General features: G+C 38.2%; 1 protein-coding gene across 1 annotated transcript in view; it reads right to left on the reverse strand.

The window, feature by feature from the left end:
• The window catches only part of OSBPL6 (oxysterol binding protein like 6), a 99,690-nt gene that overhangs the window by 44,755 nt on the left and 28,534 nt on the right, over positions 1–26,401 (reverse strand). Inside the window, exons 2-3 of the mRNA XM_068407352.1 lie at positions 26,138–26,188; positions 5,319–5,557 (exon numbers count right to left, since the gene is read on the reverse strand). Of these exons, the coding sequence (XP_068263453.1) occupies positions 5,319–5,420 (102 nt within the window). The 5' untranslated portion in view covers positions 5,421–5,557; positions 26,138–26,188. The remainder of the gene's footprint in view (positions 1–5,318; positions 5,558–26,137; positions 26,189–26,401) is intronic.

Consider the following 26,401-nt stretch of genomic DNA (forward strand, 5'->3'; position numbering starts at 1 on the left):
AACTTTCACACACCTAATCATTCTCAGTCTCCCAGAAATGGCACCAAAAATGCTAAATGAAATAGGATAATGAAAAGAGAGAGACTCTTCCAAAGTACTTTAATCAGCAGGCAATATGCATCTGTGTATATGATGGACCTTACCCTGCCAACTTAGCCTACCAAGGGAAAAGCACTAGTGGCTTAAATCCCATAGCTGCTGCCACCACAGCTGCTCCTGCCATGACCCTTGCCATTGCCACTGCTCTGCTACTTCCCATTGAGCTGCCAGGAAAGATGTAGGAGCAACAGGAGCCAAAGCAACAGCAACAGCAGGTCTCTCATTTTAAGTCCCAGCATTTTACATGAAGTAGCTTCAGTCTCGAATACTAGACTGCTTTTTCTACGGGACAGATAAAAAATAAATATGCTATTGCTTAGAATAACCACACAAAAAGTTCTTAAACATCAAGCAGTGTGAATAAAAGATTGTTTGCAACTTCCCCACCACTGCCCCCTACACATCAACCAGCTCTCCCAGACACTCCTGGTCACAAAAAAAACACCACACCTCTCCCCTTGCTTTCCTTCTCTCTACTCTGCCCATACTTTTTCAGCCAGTTGTTGTTCTCCCAACAAACTAGTCCGTGCTTCACAGAACCTGATGGTCCCTGCAGTACAATCTACGAAAAATTTGCAGCTCATTATCTCCTGGGAAAACCTTGATGGTGGTTTTCTTAGCCAAGAGACTTCCCTTCATAATTCTACTTTTACTCTTTTTAATGTTAGTTGAAAGCATGAAACTCTAGAATTGACACAGAACCCATAATATTTTCCTATTATGCACATCTCTTCTCATTATGCTTTATCATTAGTTGATGAAAGAGACAACAGATAAGTCACCTCTCTCTTTTTCTGCTCCCAATCTATGTCTGTCTCATCTAATCAGCGCTTTATGCTAGTGACTGCCTTTTATTACGCGCTTAATACAGTGCATAGCACTGTGAGGCCTAGATTTCTATTGCATCCCTATATCCAAATAACAATTATTAGTCCTTTTTTTCAGGTACTGTACATTTCACCCCCAGATTCACCTACTGCAATAACTTCTTTGTAATCTTTCAGTTACTCTATAAACTAAGGTTTGATTAAGGTTGCTGCAGACAAATTACTTGATTCTTCCATCATCATTAAAGCCTTTATATCTACAAAATGGTGATACCAACCTTAGGAAATACTGCTTTCAGGAGACTACTTTGATAATTAAAATATACTGGTTATAAAAAGCTAACTAGGCATTTTCCAGCACAGACCTCTAGGCAAGACCAGAGCCTTGACTGGAATCGTGCTCTGCTCCTAAATTTCAAGGCCAGGAAAACATCTTCGGCCCAAACTCAGCCCTTTCTACATTCCTTGAGCACACTCCTTCTCCTATTAGTCAATATTGCTCTTACAGGAAAAGAAAAAAAAACCACACACATTAAAATCTGAAAAGTAGATGATTGCTGCTCTGGAAAATCTTTTTTCTTTTTCTTTCAAAGCTTGCTTTCTTTCACACTTTACATATGGCTGAAAGACAATAGTAATTTGAAGTACGAAAGCTCTCCTAGCAGCAAGGTGACCACACAAGGCTGTATGCAATAGGACTAAAAGCTTTTCTCCTTTTGTGTTTGTTGTGTGGGAAAAGAACCAAGGATTTTTTGAAGCACCAATCTGACAAAGAGAAACAGAGAGAGAAAGAGATAACAGCTGATCATCCCTCACCCCTAAAAGACCAAAAAGAAAATTGAGACATTAGAAGATAAATCCTCGCATTTAAAATAGCAGACATTGCTAAATCCACTTCATATCATGTATTAACTATCCTTTAGATGGTGGCCAGAAAAGTCAAAATCTCTCCTTTGTTCACAGTTTCATTATTATTACTCTCCTTCTGTATCACTCCCTCTGTTTGATAGCCTGGGGTCAGGCCCCAATTTACCAAACTGCACACTGTTAACATGGTAATGTATTTACCTCTTTCTGCCTTCTCAGCCCAGTATTACTACCCATGCACTGCAGAGACTATATAACGTATTACAGTCTGCCATATGACTTGCATACTTAGTCAATAAATAAAATATGGAATATTTATCAAGAACTTACACCCATCAAACTGAATACACAACATATGATTTTATCATATTCAGCTGTACTTTCCAAAAACAGTGTTCGTTTTCCTCCTTTTCGTTGTGCAACAGAATATGACTAGCCTTTTCAGAGTTTCACGAGGGATAAAAAACAAGAATCTCCCTTTCCAGCATGGCCTACAAAAAAGGCTGTCAGAATTGCAGGTTTTATGCTCACCTTTGTATGGGGACTCTTAGTTTTCTTGGGGAGAACCCTTGACAGTTGAAATGACAGGGGTTCTACACTCTGCAACAGCCCCACAGTAGAAAAAACTGCTGCTGCTCATTCTTAAGTATTCCTTATCAAGGACACCACAACTGTCCTGCCACCCTGCTCAGCTCAGGGGCTAAACAAAACAGGTTAGTCCTGGGCCTTCTTCTATCTAATAGTCCAAATTAACCATGATTTTGACAAAAATGAATGATGCTAAAGTTCCTAGGACGACAAAAATCTGAACCAGTTTTTTGGTTATTGCTGGCTTCAGTAGTCTGCTCATTTATCAATTACTTAGTCATGAAGCTTGCAAATTAGCAATGTCAAAGCTTTTGCTGACTGCTAATTCTCTTAGGTGTTGTATATTGCATAAATAAGAAAGCTACATTAAAATGCCAGCATTATATACAGCACGACATTTTTCACTCTCCCTGAAATGATTTATCATAGTCTTGTTCACACTCATTCAGCCTCCTGCGCCACAATTTATTGGGAAGCTGTTCCATAATTGCTGGTATGACTTTGACAGGAATTATATGATGAGAAGATTTCAGTCATTAACCATCTAGAAATATCAGGCGTTACCCTCATATATGACAATGAAAGCTACATTGACACTTCATTCAGTCACATCACTTTCCATATCCATACATATTACCCCTTCACAAAGGGTGCTTTTCTCCTAGCTGCTACGAAGAGTCCAAGGAGGCAGAAAGACAAAATTTCCAAGCCTTTTCAAAGCAAAACCCAACAGCGCCCTGAACCCTCTAGCTATCATTGCATTTGGGGGAAAGCCTATGAAAACCAAAACATACACAAATAATGCCACAAGCAAGGAAAGAAATTAGAAATACAATTGTTATAGTAGATAGTACGACGAAGCTGGTTGATTTACTGTGTCTATATGCACAAAGGAAACATTCATATGTTTATTTCCCTGGATATGTTTATTTCCCTGGATATAGCAGCATTGCACCTCACGCTGTGTTGAATGCTTTAGTTCAGTTTTCACTGTGGAAGAAATTGCCCATCCATTCATTCTCGTGGATATTTCTCTGTCTTTAACACTGAAAGCACTAAGGCAAAGAAATGAATGCCTCGCAGTACCCTTTCCAGTCCACATTTACATGCCTAAATATACTCGTTAAGCATCATCAGACATTATTGGATCCAAGAGAGCTCTGGATATATCACACCATCGACCTCTTCAGCATTATTTTAAAATCTTGCTTCACATTTCAGCAACCAAATATGGACTTAAAGTTAAGCATCCATTTCATTATGATGACAGGTATACCTTGCTCTACTGTGTTGCTATGGTAACAGATACGGTAGCCATTAGATTTATGGTAAAATATATTCCCAAAATGTAATTTTTTTCATTCTCATTTGCATGATTGTACCAAACTACCTAATCACAAAGAGAACTCAGAGGATATGCTCTTAGCTGAGACCTCAGCAGCTCCTACAAGTCTTGCCTTCACCTTCTTTGGGTTTAAATGCAGGAGATAGGATACACTGATGCTTTAAACAAAAGATGCCAAAATTCTTGCTCCAGATGGAACTAATGAAAAATTAAGAGGACATCATATGCTAACCAGGACTTAACTGAGTACAGCTATCCCAAATCCCATACAGTATGAAAGGGAAAATATTTATCACCTGTGAGAACATAATTTTTGGCTTCACTGAAAAGCAATGGAAATGATTAAAAAAATTCCAGACACATTTCCTGCCTGTTATCAAACACACATCAGAATTCTTCTCCTGGTTTAACATTTTAAACATACCTTATGGTGAGACTATTCATAGTCAAAGCTGTAAATGTTACAGTTTTCATCAAAATTCTCAGTTTTCAAAATTTGTATAAGTCAGGTAAGAGAAAAAAACTACTTGAGCAGCAGCTAAGAAAATAGTGACACAGCTGGGATACGAGTAGCTGGGAAAATGTTCTTGAGCTACAGCCATTCAAGTAAATGCATACCACAGCAAACAATTAAAGTTTTTTCCTGCCTCTTTTCCTTGTCAAGCTGAAAAGAAGCCAGTATTGCATTCATGAAAATACTTTCACAAATTTTAGATTATAAACTTGTTATATTCTTACATTTTGTACATTTCTTTTTTAAACATGATGATGTTTAACTAGGAAGCTCATTTAGTATTCAGGGTTTCCACGGATCAAAATTTTAAAGTATGTTTCTGTTCTAATCAAATTTTCAGTATCAACCTTTGCATTTGTAAATATACATGTAACAACCTATCTGAAATCTAGTGGATAGCTCTGATAACTTTCTGAAGTGCTCCCACTGGTGCTGGGGCCAGACTATACACCCAGGCCTCAAAAAAACACAGGAATGCCTAAGTTGTTTTGAGGGGAAATAATACAGTCCTCATCTCAAAGGGATCCTGGAGAAAAGATGTATTACATCCACATAGACAAGGGTCTCTTGAAAATGGAAGGCTAACACAACTGGACTAGTACTACACGATTCAGGAAAATCAGTGTAAATTTCTAGTAAACAAAATAATATTTAAAATGTTAGGTGCTTCCATAAAGGATGAACAATATGATATTTAAATTCAATTGAAATACCACCTTGTAAAAAGATAATACATCTCTGTAGCTAGATTTACAAAAAGAGATATTCACAGAGGACACAAAACAATTTGAAGCAACTGTAGGTTCACGCTGCCAAAGAAACCACTTCCCAAAAGACTTCAGAGTATGTTTCCTACTTGTCCACATGATTACATCCTTCCTGCTCCAGTGCTACACATAGTGCCCATGTTGCTTCTGAATCTTTTTCAAATCACTTTTGAAAGTGGAAAAAAAAAAATTTAAAAAAATCAACAGTTCTTGGCTACAGTGATATCTAGCTAGCAAGAACTAATGGCCACATTACAGGAATAAATGAATCATTTCACCAGATGTTACAAACGTCCAGATCTTTTCCTTACCTGCCTCCTATCCCTCTGAGACGATGATGAAGAGGAGGCACTTCTATGTGATGGAGTGGACATTTTGTGAGCTGGAGATATACACTTCTCCTCTGAACTCATCTTTGCAGCAAACTTGTAGTAATGATCTTGTGCTCTTATCACTCATGTACAAAAAGGCAACGGGACAGTCTTCTGCATTCTTCTGTTTCACAGTTTATGGACAGCCAAAGAGGAATTCAATCTTAGCTGAACTGCACCTTAATAAAGAAAAATGTGACAGAAAGAGTGAATGAATACACCCTCGCTGCAAAGTAGCTCTGCAGCAAAGACATCTGTTGACAGTCACTATTTAATCCAACAGATCTCCCAGTTTTTTACCTCTCTTCCTAACAACTATCCTGTACAAATACAAATACATTGTTCTGCATTCTCACAGAACATGAAAGTGGTATTACATTATTTCAAAAACCCCTACAGAAAAGCTTAAGGAATTTACAGCAGTTCTCAGGCAAAGTTTACAAATCCTTGACAAGGGGTTGTTTTCCCATCTTGCATAATATCATAACATTATCAAGTAACTCCTTAGGACTTCCCGTACAACGCAAATACCACTGAACACCCCATTACAATCAGTCCTTCTTAAAGGAGTGGCAAGAAAAAACTGCTATGTACTGACCACACACACCACCGCCCGCCATGCCACTCAGGGCAGGGGGACACTAGCGGTGTCAGGAATGAAGGAGTGAAGTTGAACCTCTGAATGGGAGGAAAGGTGTTGTTTTAATGTCTTTCATTTCTCACTACCCAAAATGTATTTTAATTGGCAATAAATTAACTTTCCCTAAACTGAGTTTTGCCCACAACAGTAACTGATAAGCAGTCTCCCTGTCTTTATCTTGACTCACTCAAGCTTTCTCATCCTATTTTCTCCCCCCCATGCCACTGAGGCAGGCGGGAGTGAGCGAGCAGCTGGGTAGGCATTTGGTTGCTGGCCAGGGCTAACCCACCACAGCTACAGGGGACATTCTCTTTCATGTTTACTCAGCCACTGCTATGTGTACTACCTCTTTGTCAGTATTAAATGCTTTCTCTCACTTACTCCTCTCTACCCAAACCTTTAACTTCCATCCAAGAACAGAAAAATAGATACTTAGAGCAGCACAGAGGATATTTGTGTCAATAAACAGTCAAACCTATCAAATACTACCAAAACGTTGCAAGTACATCACCAGTACATCACGACAGTTCAGGAATGGAGTTATAAGTCTCAGTGCTTAATAGATTACTTTGATCTTGCTTCAGCTGATAGATACTGTGTCTGATCTTTCACTAACCTTAGATAAAATAGTTCCCTGAATGATGTCGTCTGCTTGAAGCTGGCATCTCTCTTCTCCACCACCTCGTCTCTAATTTTGAAATAGTGCCCTTCCACATACAGTGTGATGACAGCACACCAAGAGTCAGCACAGCACAGCTAGCTTTAGATGAGCGTGGAGAAAGGTGCTGTCCTGCACCATGTTAAATGAGATCACAAAAAAAAAAAAAAACATCAACTAACACTCAGACATGACCACAGGCTCAAGAAATTATGACATATTGAATACAGACCTCTAGCTTCTCCAGTCACAACAGATACCCATGCAAGAATATCATCCTGAACCCAAATACTCACACAGAGGCACCTAAATAATTAATTACATTGTGCCTTGGGGCCACCAGCTTCTGCACCTTAAAAAACACCCTCCTGATGGAGCCGAGATCTGTGATGACTCGTAAGTGACAGGCACCTTTTCTGCTTGCTGTACTATGGAAAGTGGAACGATTTCACTTTATTAGTTATCAGCACTTTTGCAAGTACGAATCTCATCCATATCTTATGGATGAGCTTCCACCTCCATCAAGGAGTCTCCCATAGAATAACAGAGGCCACACAGTATCCACAGAGTCCACATAGCATCGCAGGGGCATGACTGGGAGGACTGGTTGTTCCACTAGCAAAAGCTGCCCACATAGCCTGAACATCTTGGAAAATGCTCTACTTTTTTCAGGATGACAAGTTCCTGCTAGAAGAAGCCTAAGAAGATGTGTTGTGCTGGAGCTGCTAGAGCCAGCTACAAGAAGACAGAGGTTGCAGGAACAAAGAAACAAGCTGCACAGCAAATTTGTTTCAGAACTTCAAGAGAGAAAACATAATGAAGTCACACCCAAAGAGAGGATTTTTCCTTCTATCCTAGTATACCAGGGACTGCTGATCTAGTTTAAGAGCATTTTCATATCCTAGAAATGCATTAGGCAAATTTTAGCCAAAGAGGTGTACCAACAGTCATATCTCAGGGTCTATGCAACTTTCATATAAATCAAAAATCAAATTACAAAAATTAGAACACAAAAATTATAATCCTAGCTCACAGAGCTGTGCAGAACAGTTGAGTTATTTAATAGCTAAAAGGACAAATTTTCAGTCACTTTCAGCTATGAGGTCACTGAAAATTTTTTAGCAGAGCAGCCTTTAGGCAAATGAAAATCAAACTCTTTAAAACATCTGATCTTCATTCAGTTGACTCATGTGGAAAAATTTATATTTAGTATTGGCACAGGAGGACAGTCATCTGGCACCTCAAGTGTGTTTTTAAGGCTCTCGGGAAGCGTAGGTGCTGTTGTAAGAAGCAAACACAATGCTAGCAAGCGGTACACAAGAAAAAGAGTTCTGTAAATAGTTGCCCAGTTTGAGATTCTGTGAAGTAGGGGCTTTTTCTTTTGAAAGGTATTTAAAAGAAAATAAAATAGTGGCTTACACCTGAGCCAAACTCCACAGTGGTACTGTGGTGTTGCTGAAGCATTAAGAGCTGAACCTAATCAACAACTTGTCTAAACCACGCTGATTTATTGATAGCAGTCTCCCAAAAAAAAATATATAAAATGAAGCCATCCCGCTTCACACTACAAGAAGCAAACATTTCTTCTTGCCCTATTTAACAGCAACAATAACTTCAACACAAAATTGCTATTACTGATACATAGACATTTCTGACAGAGAAACAATTCAGGGTTAAAAGTTAAAAAAAAAAAAAAGCAAGTGGGAAAACAAGCACTGTAAGCACAACAAAAATATTAATGCAAACTAGCAAGAGCTAGCATTGAGCTTTTTATTATTGAACATTGCACATTGAGTTTGTATTCTGTTTCTCTATATTGCTAAGAGCTTATCTTCCAATTTTGGCTTAATATTTAGGTAATACATCTTTTTTAGAGCATGTTACCTGGAATAAATGTAGTGATATTGACGTAAAGAGACGCCAGTCTCTCTGTAACTAAGATTGAAACAAACAATTATAAATCTAATTTTTTGGTCAACAAATTCAATTTACCAAAATGAAACCAATGCTTTTGAGGCATTTTTCATGGGCTTTTTCCATCAGTCACTGGCAGTTTTGCTATTGGCTTCAGTGGGAATAGAAGCAAGCCATATACCATGGTAGCATATTTCTAGCAAATAATAGAAAAATCTAAAAACACATTCAAAAACTATAATGTTGGGGTTTGGGTGGGTGGGGGGTGTCCCCCTAGTAATTGTGCATTTGTTCCAATACTGTTTTCTGACAAAGACCAAAACATCTGGCTCATTGTATGAGGCCAATTTTATCATCCCTTTAGTGCACAGCAAATATGTCTTCGACCTGAAGGTATTTTAATTTATTTCAGTTGAACAACTCAAAAAGAATGGCATTATCTGACATAAACAAGGGTAACAGTACTAGCCATTGGTTAATAATTTCTGCTTATCCAAATATCATTGACCTGTAGGCTGCATTTTGCCCCACACCAACTAAATCCCTCATGAACTGCTTAAAACCACCTGTCAGTTTAGGACCAGAAGTTGACTCAGCCCAACAAATGTGACCGTGTGCTGGCTTGCCTCAAAGCTGCTCTGCCATGAGTTCCCAAGGCAGGAAATACATTCATTGCTTCCAGTGTATAAGAAGAGATAGACTTCCTGGAATGTGAAAACCAGACACTGCAGAAAGATTTCTGTCATCATAAGTATCAATCGCCCAGCTGGGACTTTTTTTTCAACTTTCCTCATTGGCATCTCAACTATTTTGGACTTAATATATCATTTGTAATTTAGTTATCATAAAAATTATTTACTATTTTTTCAGTACATTCTCTCTGAAGTTATTTACTTATTTTTTATGTAAGGTGATGTATATAGAAAAGTAAGATGCTCTGCCCAAAGTCAATGAGAGCGCGAGTTTTCTAAGCAGAACATGCAGTGAGGTTTTTTAACTCTGATGCATAAGGAAAAATACCATATGCCATGATTGCAACACCCTCCAGGTGAGGCAAAACATCTATATCTAATCCTATTCATAAAAGAATACAAAATAACTGTAGAGAAACTATAATAAGAAATTATTTAAGAAATATACTAAAGATCCCTTACTGAGTAGGTACGAAATGCTTTATTCTTTATTAAACATTTGGTATTGAATACTTCATTTATAAATGAGAACTATTCCACCACATTCTTGCAGTTTACCCCTACTATATTTACTCTTTAAGCTAGCCTTTGAATACAACATAGGGTTTTCCCAATAATGTTTTTGTGCTTAATCTCAACTGTTACAGCTTGTCTAAGCCTGAAAAAAAAAAAAAAGAAGTGGAAACCTTGAGATTCCCCATTCTTTCTCTAGTTCAATCTCAGATTTGAAGATATTTTATTACACAATTATTTTTTCCTCATTTATTCTCAGTTCATTAGTGTTACGGGTTGTTTGGTTTTCTCCCTTAGTGTCTTAAATCAAGTACTAAATAGGTCTTAAAAACAAAGTCATTCTTCAGTAATCCTTTGTGGATAGAAAGGAAATATCTCTTTCGGTCTCTTTCTGTCTAAATAAATAAATCAAGGAAAATTACATGCTTTATTTCTCATATCAGAAACCACTGTTTTTTACACTAGATATTATGTTATCCCAGAAGTCCTGCCTTCTATCATCTAAAACAAAATTATTTCAGATGCATCGAAATAAATGACCAATCCAGTACCAAGATGTAGTGTGATTATTTTTCATATCAATGTTACACTAAATAGTTTGAAAGACAAGGAAGCACTGAGAGCTACTTACTGATTTCTCTTCACCTTCTATCCCAGGTAACAATAATACGTTTGATTCAACCTCTCTTAAAAGTATTTCCTGGGAATTCTGTAGACTGCACTATTCAGTAGTATAAAAATACTGAAGATGACACTGACTCTCCATACAAAAAATTCATTGCTCTTAGTTCTATTTTTATTTGAAAAAAAAAAATGTTAGTAGGTTTAAAAGGTCCGAGTGAGATACACACACAAGGAGTGCAATGAGACAATACACCAGGGAGCAAACTGGGCAAAGACTTGGGAAACACAAGCTGTATATACTGCACAAAATAAATGGGTGACACAGAGGAAGCAGCCTGTGGAAATGAATATTAGCAGTATCAGAGGTATGGATATTGCATCTGTCTCACTTTACGAGCTGCCACCGTACGGCAAGTCCATTGACACTGGTTAGGGAATCTCTGTCCTCTCCCAAGCCTGAAGATGTTCCACCAAGCCTGGGCAACTGCACCAACTGCAGTATGGTTTGTGAAAAAGCTATTAGTAGAAGTGACAATAACATACAAATCCATGACTTGCGTAGATAAATAAACCTGCATGTCATATAACAGATAAAGGGAAGCTCTCAATAGGAAACTCCAAATAAATCCTGGATTCAAATAAACTTCTGCTGTAAATGTCATGTTGTTTCTCACTCTTTTCCACAAGAATGCCCAGAACACTTTATAAACTGCTTAATATCTTGTGCAGCATTGGAGTAATTTGAGAAGACCATTTAGGGTGTAGACATAGACGAACTCTAGACATAAATGAACCAAAAATATGCGAATGTCATTGGCATTATTTCAAGCAAAGCATCTTCACACTGATCTATTTTTCATTCGGGAGGGAAGAGGTTTTCTGTGGTGCTCTGTGGCTGTATAACACGGTCATTCTATATTCGAGCACTCAGTGGAGGCCAACCTTTGCTCTCACATTGTGAGGAATATGTAACTGCCTGTTCCCCTCTTTACTGCTGACCTTCCGTGCACAAAAATTATAATCACGCTTTTGTACAGTACATGAATGTTACAAACACAAGAATATAATAGAAACAAAACATCTCAGTACAGTGGCAATGCTGTGGTGATTTAATAGACCACTTACAGGAAATAAGCAATTTGTCTCTTTTTTTTTTTTTTGTCTTTTTTTTTTTGTTGTTAACGAATGAATGAACCAATCCCTTTATAGCCACTATCTGAGAATCAGCCACATCATTTTAGCAAAACATCAGCTTTTTAGGATATGGCTTTAATCAACGCATTTTAAGATTTGTTTTATTTGCAGGTCCTATCAGGAAGAATAAAGGGACAACTCCAGATTCAAGAAAACAATTGATTACATTTCGCATGTTGACAATAGGGAAAAAAATTGAGCAACCTTTTCTTTTTTAATTCAAAAATCAGTAATTCCCATCAGGAAAATCTATTTCCCACATTTTTCTAGCACAGTTTTAATAGCACTATTGCTACAGTAATAACTTTCAAGGCTAATATTTAGAGGAGTCATCAAAAATCATATGTTCTAGACCTCTGAACAATGAACTTTAAATCCTAGATAGATACCAAAACAACACTGTTGATCTAAGGGGACCACTGATGATTTTCAGGTCCAATATTTATGAGTAGGAATAAATGAGGTGCTACAGGAAAGCTAGGAAATCTTACTAGCACTAAATGGTTTTTAAGGTAGAAGATAATAGAATTCATATGACTATTACCATTGCCCCTTTCAAGTATTTTAAAAGCTGTATGCATACTCAGTGAAGAAATTTTTCTACCTGAAGCTACCAGAAAGGATGTTGTAGTGAGGTGGGTGTTGGTCTCTTTTCCCAAGTAACAAGTGATAGGCTGAGAGGAAAACAGCCTCAAGTTGCACCAGGGGAGGTTTAGATTGGATATTAAAAAATATTTCTTCACTGAAACGGTTATCAGGCATTGGAACAGGCTGTCCAGGGAAATGGTTCAGTCACCATCCCTGGAGGTATTTAAAAGACATGCAGATGTGGCACTTAGGAACATGGCCTAGTGATGGACTTGGCAGTGTTAGGTTTATGGCTGGACTCCATGATCTTAAAGGTCTTTTCCAAAATAAAAGATTCTATTATCATGGAAATTGCAAATTGCGCTGACCAAGTGCAGCAGTGATGATGACCTGCCCGAGATCATGGTGTTGACCAGCAGCCTCTCCACTGCAGGGTGACTGGGGCATGCACTCAGCCTCCCTCCTACAGTCACTTCATTGCCGGGCTTCACCAAAATGAGATCTCATATTCGCTTACAAGGCTTCCTGCGTGGTTAGATGTGGGCACTCATCTCCTTCACCTCATTGATTACTTTGTTTCCTAATTTAGCTAAATATATAACTAGATGTACATTGTAGCAATGCAACCACTGAATGCAATTGATTAAAAAACCAAAGCCTTGCTATAGACAAAAGCAGTACTTACCTTTTTTACACATGCAATTTCCTGTAAACTCTTTCAAGATTAGATAATTAATTGGCTAAGACACAATGTTTATGTCAATAAGAGCAAAGTCTAAACCTGTATCACTATTAATTAGGCTACCACTTCTCCTTGACTGATAGTTAATAATGCAGCAAAAGTAGTGGAAAAAAAAAAATACATATTTCATACCAGTCATGTTTTACAGCCCTACATTTGACAACCTCCTGCAACAAGCATTTGTTGGAAGAATTATCAAAGAAATTAAAATGAATTAACATGGTGTTTCCTAAAACGGTGACTAAGTTTATTAAATGCCGTGATTTTTAAAGTCCTTAGGCTTTGTTTTGGTGGTTGGGCTAAGGGGTAGTTTGGTGGGTTGGTTTTGGTTTGTTATTTTTTTTTGTCAGGTGGGAAGGGCAGATCTTGTGGGTTTTTTGCTTTAAAGAAGGTCTACTTCTGCACATAGTCTCTACATCTTAAACAGCATATTCCACAGGAGACTGCAGTATCAGCAAACATCACTAAGACACTCTTATTTTCATGTCATCCTTAACAGAACATGGTGTCCCCCAACAGTTTACACACATGGTATGATTTCCTTAACACTGAGGTATCATTTTTTTTGTCTGAATGGCTAGTCCAAGTATGTCTCAATAATATAAAAAGTAAAAATAACATTAAAAAAAATTACTTGCGTGGGCATATGCATCTGTAAAATACACAATTATTACAAACTTCATCAAATAGATGGATGAGGTCAAAAACCAGACAATCAGACTCAGACAAGAAGAGGTCAGTGCAACATGTGCCTTTCCTATTTTCTGCTTGCCTACACAACTAAGCAGAGCTTTCTGCCCTTCCAGAAGCCCCAAAGCATACATGATAATTAGTGGGGTTCCAGTGCGTCCAAACCTCCAGTTTAGATAATAATTTCAAAATAAGCCCTCAACTCATTTGCATTCTCTGAGGATTGCCTCAATAGCTGAAGTGACCCTAGGATTTTCATTAAGATACCTTTGTTGCTCCACATTCCTCAGGCTACCGCAGTAATAGAATACTATTGATTTGCATGGCATGTAAATTTTTTGCATACTACAGAGGCAGCGTATCGACCTGTGTTGTATGCATTTGCAACAGATTGCTGCAAGTAGAGGGTTAAGCATTTATATATATTTACAAATACATAAATATAAATATGCAATATATACTAGCTAAACATTAAACAGGAAAAAGTAACTGGTGGACATTATCATTCTTTCTAGACTAACATAAGTCTAGAACACCTTTAAAAAAAACCAACCAAACAAACAAAAAACCCAACACCTACTATTCCATCCCTCCACCCCTTTTTTAAACTGAAAACATTACCAGGGGATTTTTATTTCCATCAATTTTTTTTCCAAAGAATCACATTTTTCAATTCTTGAAAAAAAAAAACCATGAAGACATTGAAAATGTTAATCAAAACTCAGCAAATGCTTTAAAGAATAAAAAAGTATCCTGATCTTTTTCATGGAAAAGGCTCTCATAATTTTCAAAAAGCTCTTTAAAAGAAAGGAACTTCTTTTTTCCTTATTTTAATACTTAATTTTTTCTTTACCACTGTGCAACCTGGAAAAAAGAAAAAAAGATTAGAAGCCTAAAGACTCTTAAATTGCTTTTTAATTAGAGTCTCAACTGGACAGTGATCTAAAGCAAAGAACATAATTTCCCTTATAAAAGGGCTACAAAATGTTTTCAGAAAAATAGTAATTATCTTCCAAAGCACAGGAGCCTAAAAGGTGCTTGTGGCCCTTTAAATGCATGTCTGATTGCATTTTCCTGCCCTTCTTTTATTAACCTCTTGTTTCTCTGCATGTTTTACTTCCACTACCTCACAAACATTACATTTTTGCTATATGTTTCAAACCTACCCAGTAAAATTTTGATTCAGAGCAAATTAAGAACTGACTATTTTATTAATCTTGAATTTTGAACGGCATATCATCAAATGCTTGTAGCGAGGATGCCACAAAACTCATTGCTCTCTCAATATAAATGCAATGTGTTTATGGGAGCAAATACAAGGCTGCAGTTGATGGAGTTTGCTCAGGTCATGGAGAACAGAGAGGGGAGACACAAAACTGGCAGATTAGTCAGAGCTTCCATCGAATCTGGGTTTTGGGTTGCTAAATGGAAGGTCACATCCAGGAACAAAAAACATGATGCAGTTTCTCTTGGAAGCAATTAGCCTGACAAACACTAAGTGCCACGGTGGATCACAGCTGCATGGGATAATATAGTTAATGGCTTATATATAATCTGGGAAATATCAAGAAGGAATAGGGAGGCTGTATTACCTCTGTGACTGCTACTAAATCACTGTTTCCAGTTCTGCTGCCAACATTTCAAAGACATTCACAAATGGGTTCAAGACAGAACCATGAGCATGACAACAAGATTGAAAAACATCACTACTAATAAAAGATTTATAGAGGTCAATCTATTTAGTGTGTCAAAGAAAAGATTGAAGGGTCACTGGATGACCATCTATAGCCCACTACATGGGGGGAAAGGAATTTATCATTAGAATTCTTTTCAAAGGTGTAACAAAACGTAACGAGACAAAAAGAAGAGATAAATATATGCAGGTTAGAAATAAGGCACAGATTTAACAGTAAAGATAATTAAACTCTGATAAAATACACTGAGGATTACAATTGGTGTTTGTAGGGGTATGAGAAGACATTTTCAGATTAAGACTGGAAATTTTCTTTTTTTTTTTTTTTTTTTTTAATATATTCTAAAGCTCAGCCATCACCGCTGAGTTGGAAGCAGGAATTCATTCAGGGCAGCCTAATGGCCTATTCCCATGGTAAGAGTTCAGGATAGATCATAATGAAGCCTCTCCCTCTCCCTTCCCACAAATAAAACCAACCAACAACAACAAAAAAAAACAAACACCCAAAACAAATCAAGCCAGAAAAAGATGGATAAACTAAAAAGAATAAAACTGGTTTTTTTTCTTAATCCTGATCTTTGGTGCACCCCATTAATCTCACCACTTGAGGTTCTCCAATTTTATCCTCATATGTCACTAGGCATTTATTAAGCCTGATCTTTTGTACGGAACAATGCTAAGGGTTCTTCAAGTCTAGAGAAATATAAATTCTGATCAGTGCTAATATTTTATTTTCTTACTGCTTTAAAGAAATCTGTCTTACTGACACATATGTCTAAAACATAAGTTTCCATGGAAGAGCATGAACACAAAGTCATTTTTTTAATCTTATTACTACCTGAATTTCTTTGCATCTCACTGAGTGATGGTTTCATTAGAAAGACAGAAAAGAAAAATAAACTATTATTGTTCATGTCAAGGAAGTACCAAAAACATCTCAAGCACTTTACAAAAACATTAGTAATCACAGGCATGGCTGAAAAGACCAAGAGATAGAATAATCACTTTTGAAGCTCCTCCGAAGTCTAAGATACATTGACTGGAATTAAACTGAGCACAAGAATGGGTGAGTTGCTCAAAAGCAGTTTCCTGACAGATCAAATCAGTGACACGAAAAAACCAAACACCACACTACAACCAAAAAAAACCCCTTTTCTCTTAATGCACAGCTGGTTATCTCTTGACTCTCTTCCATAAGGGAAATACATACTATTTCCTATCATCACACTAAACTCTAACTCCTGCACACATCAATAGCTAGATATGCTTAAGTTCTTCCTACTTTTGAAATACTAACGATTCAACATTCAGCTGCACTGACAAAAAACACACAGTGTAAAAACACTCAAAAGTAACATTCATTTGCCGTAGAGGAAACTCCCTACTTCCAACACTACTAATAATTTCAGCTGAAATTACACTACACTAAATTCCCTCTGCCTGTGCACGAAGCATGATCTAATATGAGAACAGAAATGCCCTCAGACACCTTACACAAAAAATATCCGAACAGTCCTAGAATATTCTCATCATTGAAAAGCTGTATGTTCTCCATCAGTCACTTGATTTCCAAAAGATATTATACACAGAAAACTACTGTTAATATGTATTGATTTTTATACATAAACAGATTATAAAACTAGAAGAGACTACCATGGTCATCTAACATAAAAAGGACCAAGTGAATTTTCCAGCTTAGTTCCTGTTTGAAATAAACCGTATAATTTAGCAAATCATCCAACACCAATGCAAAAGCATCCAGTGGTGGGAAGCGACCACAAATCCTAATAAGTTCTTGCAAACATTAATTTCCCTACATTTTTGAGAATGTGCATGCTATTTCTCCTTTAAGTATGCCTAACCTCAAACCTTGGCCAAGGACCCTTCTTAAACCTTTGCGTACTACATGAAAGAGCTCTCTTCAAATACAAAACCTGCTTGTGCACAAATACAAAACCTGCTTGTGCACAAATACACTGTATTTAGTATTGATACAAGACTTCAGGCATCTAATGTCAGTTTTCACAACTTTTTTTAAAGATTTTTTTTAATAAGTTTGATAAAGTTTAGAGAATTAAGCATAATTAAAGAATTGACAAACATTTTATAGTCAGATGTGCAGAAAAGTCTGTATTTAGTTAATTAAGAGGAGGGCTGAAAAGTTGCTTGAGCGCAATGCTAAGGTAACTTCCCTAGTTCCAACAGCAATGCACTTGTTCATACACTTCTAGACTTCAGGATGCTGCTTAACCACATTGCACACAGTAGCAGATATGATGTGATTCAGCAGTATACTGGTTAAAGGTATGTTTGAGCAATCATTCCAATCACAGATGAATTTCACAATAGCCAATCACTTACACATTCATAATAACCCTGTGGGAATCTGGCCCTTCCTTTTTAGCATTGTCTCAGAAATCGTAAACCACGTGCTCGGGCGACATCTTATGGCGGCTGCCTGGAATGCCTGAGCCTGGCAACGTAACATGGCGCAATAAGCTAGGCGCCCGCCCTCCACCCGCCTCCGGATGCGTGTCTCCGGTGACAGCCTGGCAAGGGGCCAATCCTACGGCGCAGGAACCGGACATGTCCCGCCTTCGGACCTGTGATTGGTGCGAACTGTTGACTGACGGCTCCCAGTCACATGACTCTGCCGAAAAACTCTATAAAAGAGGCTGGATCACTTCAACACGCGGGACCCTCACCGCCATCTTCCAAGTAGGAAGGAAGCATTTCCCGCGGGACGCCGCTGGATCTCAGGGTGGTGAATATTTTCTTTTTCTTTCTCTTTCAACTGTTTTCTCTGTTTCTTTCTTTCTTTTACCTCTCTCTCTTTCTTTTCCTTGAATATTGAGTTGCCTCAGTGTTGGACCTAATAAAGTCAGAGCCAAGTTTGTTGATACCGTGCCTCGGTTGTGCTTTGTCTGAACTCAAGGATCACGAATCTTTAATATTTCGGGTCAGGATTTTTTGGGGGTGCTTTACCTGCAGGCAGGTTAAGCTTACCGGGTCTGCATTGAACCAGGCACGCCGCACGTGGGCTGCACTGGAATTACTAATTAGGCGGGTCTCTCTCTCTCTCTCTCTCTCTCTCGGGGAGCAGGGGACGGGGATTGTCTGCATTTTATTTCTAGATTTGCTCCTTTTTTGACTAATTAGGCGGGTCTCTCTCTCTCCCTCTCTCTCTCGGGGGGGGGGGGCGGACGGGGGGGGCTGTCTGCATTTTATTTCTAGATTTGCTTTAGAGGCGGACCTTAAATCTGGAACCCGACAAACCCACACTACACTCTTCCATCAGATTAACGCAAAACTGGTATAAGCGATGCAGGGCACTGGCTGCCAAAGATACACTCCTTACAAGGCTGTGTAGGCTTCACAAATTATGACAAAAAGTCTGAGCAATGAAGGAAGGATCAAACTATCAGAATATAAAAAAAAAAAAAAAAAAAGTTCAAAAGTCTGGTCACAATTAACACTTGTATGTCCATAACTTAGCAACACAGTAAACATGCCAGCTGGTGAGCAGTACTCTCCACTATTTCTTTGTGTGCTGGGAAACAACCACTCTTCCCTTCTAACATCAAACATTGCTATTCTCTTTGAACATAATATACAGAAATTCTGCTTACGCTTCCTCATAATTAGGGACAGGACACTTGCATTTAGTACCTTTTGGTGTCTTATAGAGCGCACCAAGGTGCATAATGCCCAGCTGAGAATCCTGTTTCACCTCTCTAAAAACGACTTGCCTTTTAACACTTCAATGAGTGATGATCATCATTGCATGACCTGCTGTATTAGCACCACTTGGAAGACGTGAAATTAGTTTTCCTTTACTTGACACACAATAAACCACAATGTGTACAATGGCAGCGAAGAATAAAACCAAGAGACTCAGATGGAGCTATGCAATCCAGAAACAAGGTGTATCAAGCTCGATCAACCGAAAAAATGGGTTAATTTTACACAGGCCAGACAGGAGGGCTATTCTGTGCTAGCAATCAACATGCACACTCGCCAATCTCGCTAGGTGCTTGTGAGCTATTTGATGCTTAATAACGTCTCCATCCCCCAAGTACCATATGAATAACCTATGATAACCAGCATGGAAGACTTGTAGGGATAATAGAGCAGCAGAAATGCAAATCCCTAACATGCCACTATAAATTACTAATATCCTAACTTTTTACTACAAATTCATTTTTCCCCACTGTTCGTGATGTTGCATCACCCCAGATTCCCACAAGTACTCTGTGTCCTGCAGGCCCATCCCCATCAAAGCTCAACCTCTCTGCCCTCACTCCAGTATTTTTCATTCTTCCTCATCCTGCAGCCACAAAGTACACACTACCTCCCTACAGACCTGGTTACTCCTTTGTATTTCATGACCACGTCAGGTCCTGTTTCCTCTTTCTTTGTTCATGCTCCTCTCATAAATTGCACACAATCATGATGCTTTGAATTTATCTCTCCTTTTCTAACCCAAGCTCTACACATGCCCCACTTCTTTATGTTGCATAGCACAGACTAGAAGGTCAGCTCACAGCAACAAATCCTTTAGAAACAATTTGAAGCATATTCTGTTTTTGCAATAAAACTGCTCTTCATGGGAGAGGCCACGGCTGCAGACTCTAGTTATAATAAAAAATTAAACAAATGAAGAGAACTCACAGTTAGAATTAAAAGACCCAAACATCTGTGCCCTACCACTTTGCAATACATAGGTCTATGCCCCAGCCTTTCTCACTCTAGGACTGAGATACAAGAAAGTTTTGCTTCAGCTTGATCTGAATAAAAATTGAATGGCATAACAACAACCGAAAGATGTCTTACGTCAACAATGCTAAACCTCTGGTAACTACCATTTTATCACAAACTCTTTGTAATTTTCTTTGCAAAACAATTTGTAATGAAGGGCTTAAAGTGATGCCAGGAACAACATCAGCACTTACACAGTGTTTTTCAGCTGTACTTTTCAAAAGCATTTTAAGAAGGAGTTTAATTTTAGCATACAGTCAAGTCAGTCACAGCAGATGCAGAGTTTGCAAGTTGCAATCAATTCTGACAAAGTTCTTATTAATGATCTGAAATAACAATTCCATTCAAGCTCTAAATGGCAAGTGGCTGCCAATTATGCACAACACTGTTTGTCATTGTGCTTTACCAGAATATTTACTAGGAACTAATAAATTTTCTTTTGTGCCCAAATGCAAAATTCTCAAACTCATCTCAAGAGAAAATTCCAAGCTGCCTAATTTGAATACGACTTTAAAGAGACCCAGCATAATTCTTCAGTTTCACCAGTAAGAAGCAAATTCAGTTTTTGACAAATTAAATCATGTTTTAGGGTTGCATCTAATTTGCTGATGTTGTCAGCAAATAACTACGACCCAATGTTATCAACAAATATTAATAACCTGGTATATTTATCAAAATTTAGTACACATTCTTAATTAAAAACACCACACAAATACAGTATCTCATATTCCTAGTGGGGAACTAGTGGACAACAGGATGACCATGAGACAGCAGTGTGCCCTTGTGGCCAAGAAGGCCAATGGCATCCTGGGGTGTATTAGAAGGGGTGTGGTCAGCAGGTTGAGAGAGGTTCTCCTCCCCCTCTGCTCTGCCCTGGTGAGGCCGCATCTGGAATATTGTGTCCAGTTCTGGGCCCCTCGGTTCAAGGAGGACAGGGAACTGCTAGAGAGAGTCCAGCACAGAGCCACAAAGATGATTAAGGGAGTGGAACATCTCCCTTATGAGGAGAGGCTGAGGGAGCTGGGTCTCTTTAGCTTAGAGAAGAGGAGACTGAGGGGTGACCTCCTTAATGTTTATAAATATGTAAAGGGCAAGTGTCATGAGGATGGAGCCAGGCTCTTCTCAGTGACATCCCTTGACAGGACAAGGGGCAATGGGTGCAAGCTGGAACACAGGAGGTTCCACTTAAATATGAGGAAAAACTTCTTTACAGTGAGGGTGACCGAACACTGGAACAGGCTGCCCAGAGAGGTTGTGGAGTCTCCTTCTCTGGAGACATTCAAAACCCGCCTGGACGCGTTCCTGTGTGATATGGTCTAGGCAATCCTGCTCCAGCAGGGGGATTGGACTAGATGATCTTTCGAGGTCCCTTCCAATCCCTAACATTCTGTGATTCTGTGATTCTGTGATTCTGTGATTCTGTGATATTCAGTTCCAAATTTTTGAAACTTTTATTTAGCAAGATAATTAACCCAATAAAAGAAATAAAATCCTTTCTTTTTTTTAAGGAAATATTTTAATTTCAAAAACTCAATGGATCATACAGGAAAACAAATTTCTTCATTTTAATTTAACTTTTTGACCTTTCCAAATCATGCTCTATTTACGAGATGCTTATACATTTTTCATTCTAACTACATTGATAAGAATAAAAAAAGAGTTTTAAAAGCCCTCTGCTTATTTAAGGTGAATTTAAAACTTTTTTTAAAATAGGTAACACATAAAATTATATATTGTTCTTCTATCTGTAAATGCCATAGTTTCACATTTTATATTTGTAGAAGTAGACATCATTAGAGAGGCACCTTTTGGAGAGCTTCTCAGAGTAACAGTGAGGTAGACTAAATAGAAAACCTGCAAGAAGCTTTAACACACATCACGGAACCTGGAAGGTGAAAAACTGAGGTTTCTTTTAAGGTAAGATGAGAGAGAAGGTGAATGGATATTATAGGAGGAAAAAAAAATTGTTTCCTTCTTTTCCTGAGCAAGCACAAGTGCCCCGAGTTGCTCAGCTGCTAACCAAATATGAGCAGCCAAATGTGAGGTTCAATTACGAAAGCAACGCTCAAGCATTTTGCCGTCTGATATGCGTTAAGGTCAAAGCAAATAGCAAACACCGCAACTGTAAAGAACAGCCAAAAGGCAAATCCAGCATCTGGCCTGCGCTGGCCGAAGGCAGTGACTCAGCTACAGTGACAGCACATAGTAGGAGAGGGATGCAAAATCTAGTAGTCAATAGAATTGCTACTCTAGTGCAGAAAATTGATGAAGTTAACAAATACAGCTGAAAGAGGGCTCTTCTGCAGTCTTGACCATTTCCACGCTGGTTGGCTGGACAGGATGAATCATCAGTCACAAGCACCAAGTGATGGCTTTTCATGAATAGTGACCTTGCTTAATGCATAAAGGAAATGTAAGATTTCTTGCTCCAATACATTCAGTTAGAAGTAACATCAATTAAGGAGGTAACACAAGATTGACCAAGAGTAACTAAACTACAGTGCAGGCCTAAATCCCTTGCCATTTCAGCTCATGGAAAGATCAACAGTGCAGGAAGAAGCTTGAAAAAGAAAACAAAAAAAAGCTGAATTATTCCTGCCTTGTGCTCCTGCAACTATTCAAAAGGCTGCTGCTTTTTGGACTGTCGCAATGAAAATACTATCAACTTTTTAGCAAAAAACTGGGAATAGCAGTGGAAAGTTGATTATATACTACAAATTATAGAAATTGCCACTGTCAAAACCAGGATTATGACTAACTTCTCATTAAGAAGTTTTTATACACACACACCCCTTACAGAAAAGAAAAAAAAGACACTAAAAATACTTTTAAAATCTTGGAATATTTCATTAAAGTTAAAAGTTGAAATTAAATATTTATTTACTGCTCTTCAGTTGTTCGACTGGTTAATTATTAACTTACAATCTCCTCATCTGTACAGTAACTATCCAGAAGACCACCCAAGAAAACGAGCATTTCAGTGAAAGCGTTTTCCTCGAACAACCACACTGCCCTGAACAGAATAAAAGAGAGACTCTTCCACCCTCATGTCCTGGCTGACACCATCAGTCCCAGATATGGTGCAAGTGTTGGTATTGTTTCACCTCTGTGCGTAATTTCCCATATGTCCTTTTGCTATATAGGGCCCATAGAATAATTTTCTACCAATCATTTTATCATATTTGAAATAGAAATCAGAATAGCAAAACGATTCTTATGCACTTTTAAGTCAATGAAGTCTAACCAAAATACAGACTGTTTTCCATCTAGGTATGAGTAGGACGAACAACCAAACATGAAGCTGCTCCAAGTCTCTTACAGTTCGCTCCACCCAGAGAGTCTCCAGATCCCAGAGGGACTGAAGGATTAAGTACCAGTATCAGATGTTAGCAGGGGTCAAGGTTTAAAGCTGGGGATGGCGCATCCTCACTTGTTTAGGTTCTCCCTGCCTCTGATGGCAATGCTGCACCTGTGTTTTGTGCATGGCATCAGACAAGTTAGAATGAGGGTTCATATGAAGTATTCACCTGTCTGAACAGGCCAGTAATTCTAAGGGGTACTTAGAACTTTTTACTCTTATTAGTTAACACTTTGTCAACACTAAGGAGTCGTATCAGCAACAACTTTTCTATACGAGCAGCCTTCTGAACTTGGCCCACAAACACGCCACGTAAACGAAACAAAACATAATTCAGAGGACCCTATTTTTAAAATTTAACTTAATGAGTAATTTACAAAAACTGAGTTTCAAATCCAAAGCAAACTGTAAAATACCTCACCTTTGTTTCAAAACCAGGCAAGCAAAACTGTCCAATCTAAATTTAGTAAGCAGCAAATAACCATAAATTAGACCTCTGCATTAAGAACAGTGAGCAACTGCAAACCAAGCTGTATCTGCAGATGCAACGAAGTCAGTATGACTTTGCAGTATTTTAACCTTCCTTAGTAATTCCTGAGATTCGGGGCAGAATACTCAAGAGGAGAATGGATGTTTCTTTTGTGAGGGGATTGTAATGAAAAGATACACTGAGAAGTATTTCAGAGACATAAAATTTTTTAAGTACTGGAAAAAGGACCAAAGAAAATTATTGAATTAGCATGCACCTACTGTCTCAAATTGTCTGAATGAAATGCTTGCTGCGCTGTATACACAGGATGGTTTGTGCAACGGTACCCAAAGACATGGCTGTAAAAGTGCCAAGCACTCTCAGCACAGACCCAAGCAGCTTGCAGTGTTTTGTCCTAAACAAAATCTAACAGAATACAGTCATAACAGTTTCCTCAAGTTTGCAGCAATCCATCAGAAGCTTTTACAATAAGAAAGTGTTAATGGGACCATATAAGGCAGCGGCTTTCTACTCAAGCCCACAAATTCCTAGCAACAACATGAAGAATTTTCAATTCGTGTTAATAGACACAGAAATGGAAAAAAAAAAAAATTTCTACGACCCTACAGCAACTGCTGAAAATATGTCATGAAAAGCATGCCCTCCTATGTGTTTATCCAGTGCTGATGATACACACCTGGTTTCAAAATGACCAGTTTCGTCACTGGTATTTGTGCTTCCACTGCCTGAATAAAATCCCACTACCTATCTCAAGTACACAGAGGCTTTACATCACACATATCTATAATTTAACAGTTCCTCATCTTCAAATAATGTCTCATTACCAACAAAACCCAACAATTTTTTTAATTCTTCCTCCAGTTTCCTCTGCTTGCCTTTCCTCTGGTACCTCTGCCTCAATCCTCCCATAAAGTTTCACAGCTGATAGTGCAAGAGCATTGGACTCCACATCCATCCCTTGCTTTCTGGGATACTTCCTGGTCTACGGTTATTTCCTTCACTCTCCACTGCCTATCTAGTCTCTACTGAAAGGATACACATACAGCAACTGAATCAACATATATATATGTTGTGCCACAGGAGTTATTAGTTATATTGCAATGGTTATATTAATATATATCACAGGCCTCAATCAAAAAAATGGCTCTTAAGGTATAACCAATTAAAGGTTAAGAAACTGTGCAACTAGCATGTTCCAAAAATAAAACTGATTGGTGACTCCAAACATCTCAGAGATTACTCATTCTTGACTGGCAAGGCCATTGTAGGAACCTTCTACCTCAAAACTGGCATCTACAAATTTTTATAAGCACAGTCCCAATGCGTTTTATTTTGGGGAAGGAGGTAGAAGACTTGTGGAAAATACACTGTAGATAGATCCATTAAATCTGTCGTGGTTTTTTCCATAATTGTGTCACATTTCAGATGGGTATTTCCCTGACATGCTACATACCATAGATTAGAAATGATGGTGCTAATTGACCATTCCTAAATACAGTCTGCCTGCTGCAGCACAGGGCTGTAAAAATAGAGTGTACATCAGAGCTATCCCCACAAGGCAAGGCTGAAGTGAAAAAGATTTTGTCGGTGTCTGGGAAATCATAGCTGGATATCAGGCTTTGCTATGGCCTAAAAAGGTATTTCTAGAACTATTTTCGTCTGCTTTATAGGTGGTGTTCTTTACACTAACAAACCATTAATGGATTGTGTTTGTCAACATGATCTGTAAAAAAAACATTTTTTCTCACACTCCCCAACAAAATGCTGCCCTGTTTGAAATGCTGTTCTTGGCACAAGGCGTTCAGCTGAGTTCTGCCCCTAGCCTCCAGAGAATGGCTCAGCAGGAGCTAGCTCCCAAAACCATTTTGATAAAGAGGACAAGCCTGCTTTCCCAGACCGTGTTTTCACACAGAGGTTTAAATAAAAATCCTGTTTCATTATTTATAATGATTATTTCTAACTCATGGTAATGAATCTGAAAAGGAAGCTATAGAAAACTAAAGAGCTTTTATATTAATTAACAAAGTAATTATATGTTGTGGTTATTTCCTTAAACAAGCTATTTCAGCCTACAGTGGTTACCCTTAGAAACCTGTGGCAGCCAATAGCCGATACCACAATATTTGCGATACACTGTATTAATCCACATGCCAAAAAAATCAAAGGCTAAGGATGTCAGAGAGACCACAGCAATATTCACTTTACCTGCTAATGGTGTCAGCTTCTTTAATCACGTCCATTAGATTTAGAGAGAACCTAAAGCACAAAGAAATGGCACAGCAAAACATTAGAGAGCTGCAGCAACTGTACAAGAGCATGTGTATGGTAATGAACTGCTGTATAAAAAGGAATCTGAGTAAAGTTTTCAGTGGTCATAAACATTTTAGGCCAGAGCGCTTTCCAGTATATTCAGAAATTTGAATCCAGCACCATCAAGGCTGGTAAACACTTGAGTAAAGGTAATTTATG

This window comes from Nyctibius grandis, chromosome 9 (assembly GCF_013368605.1).
Source record: "Nyctibius grandis isolate bNycGra1 chromosome 9, bNycGra1.pri, whole genome shotgun sequence".
Classification (NCBI taxonomy): domain Eukaryota; kingdom Metazoa; phylum Chordata; class Aves; order Nyctibiiformes; family Nyctibiidae; genus Nyctibius; species Nyctibius grandis.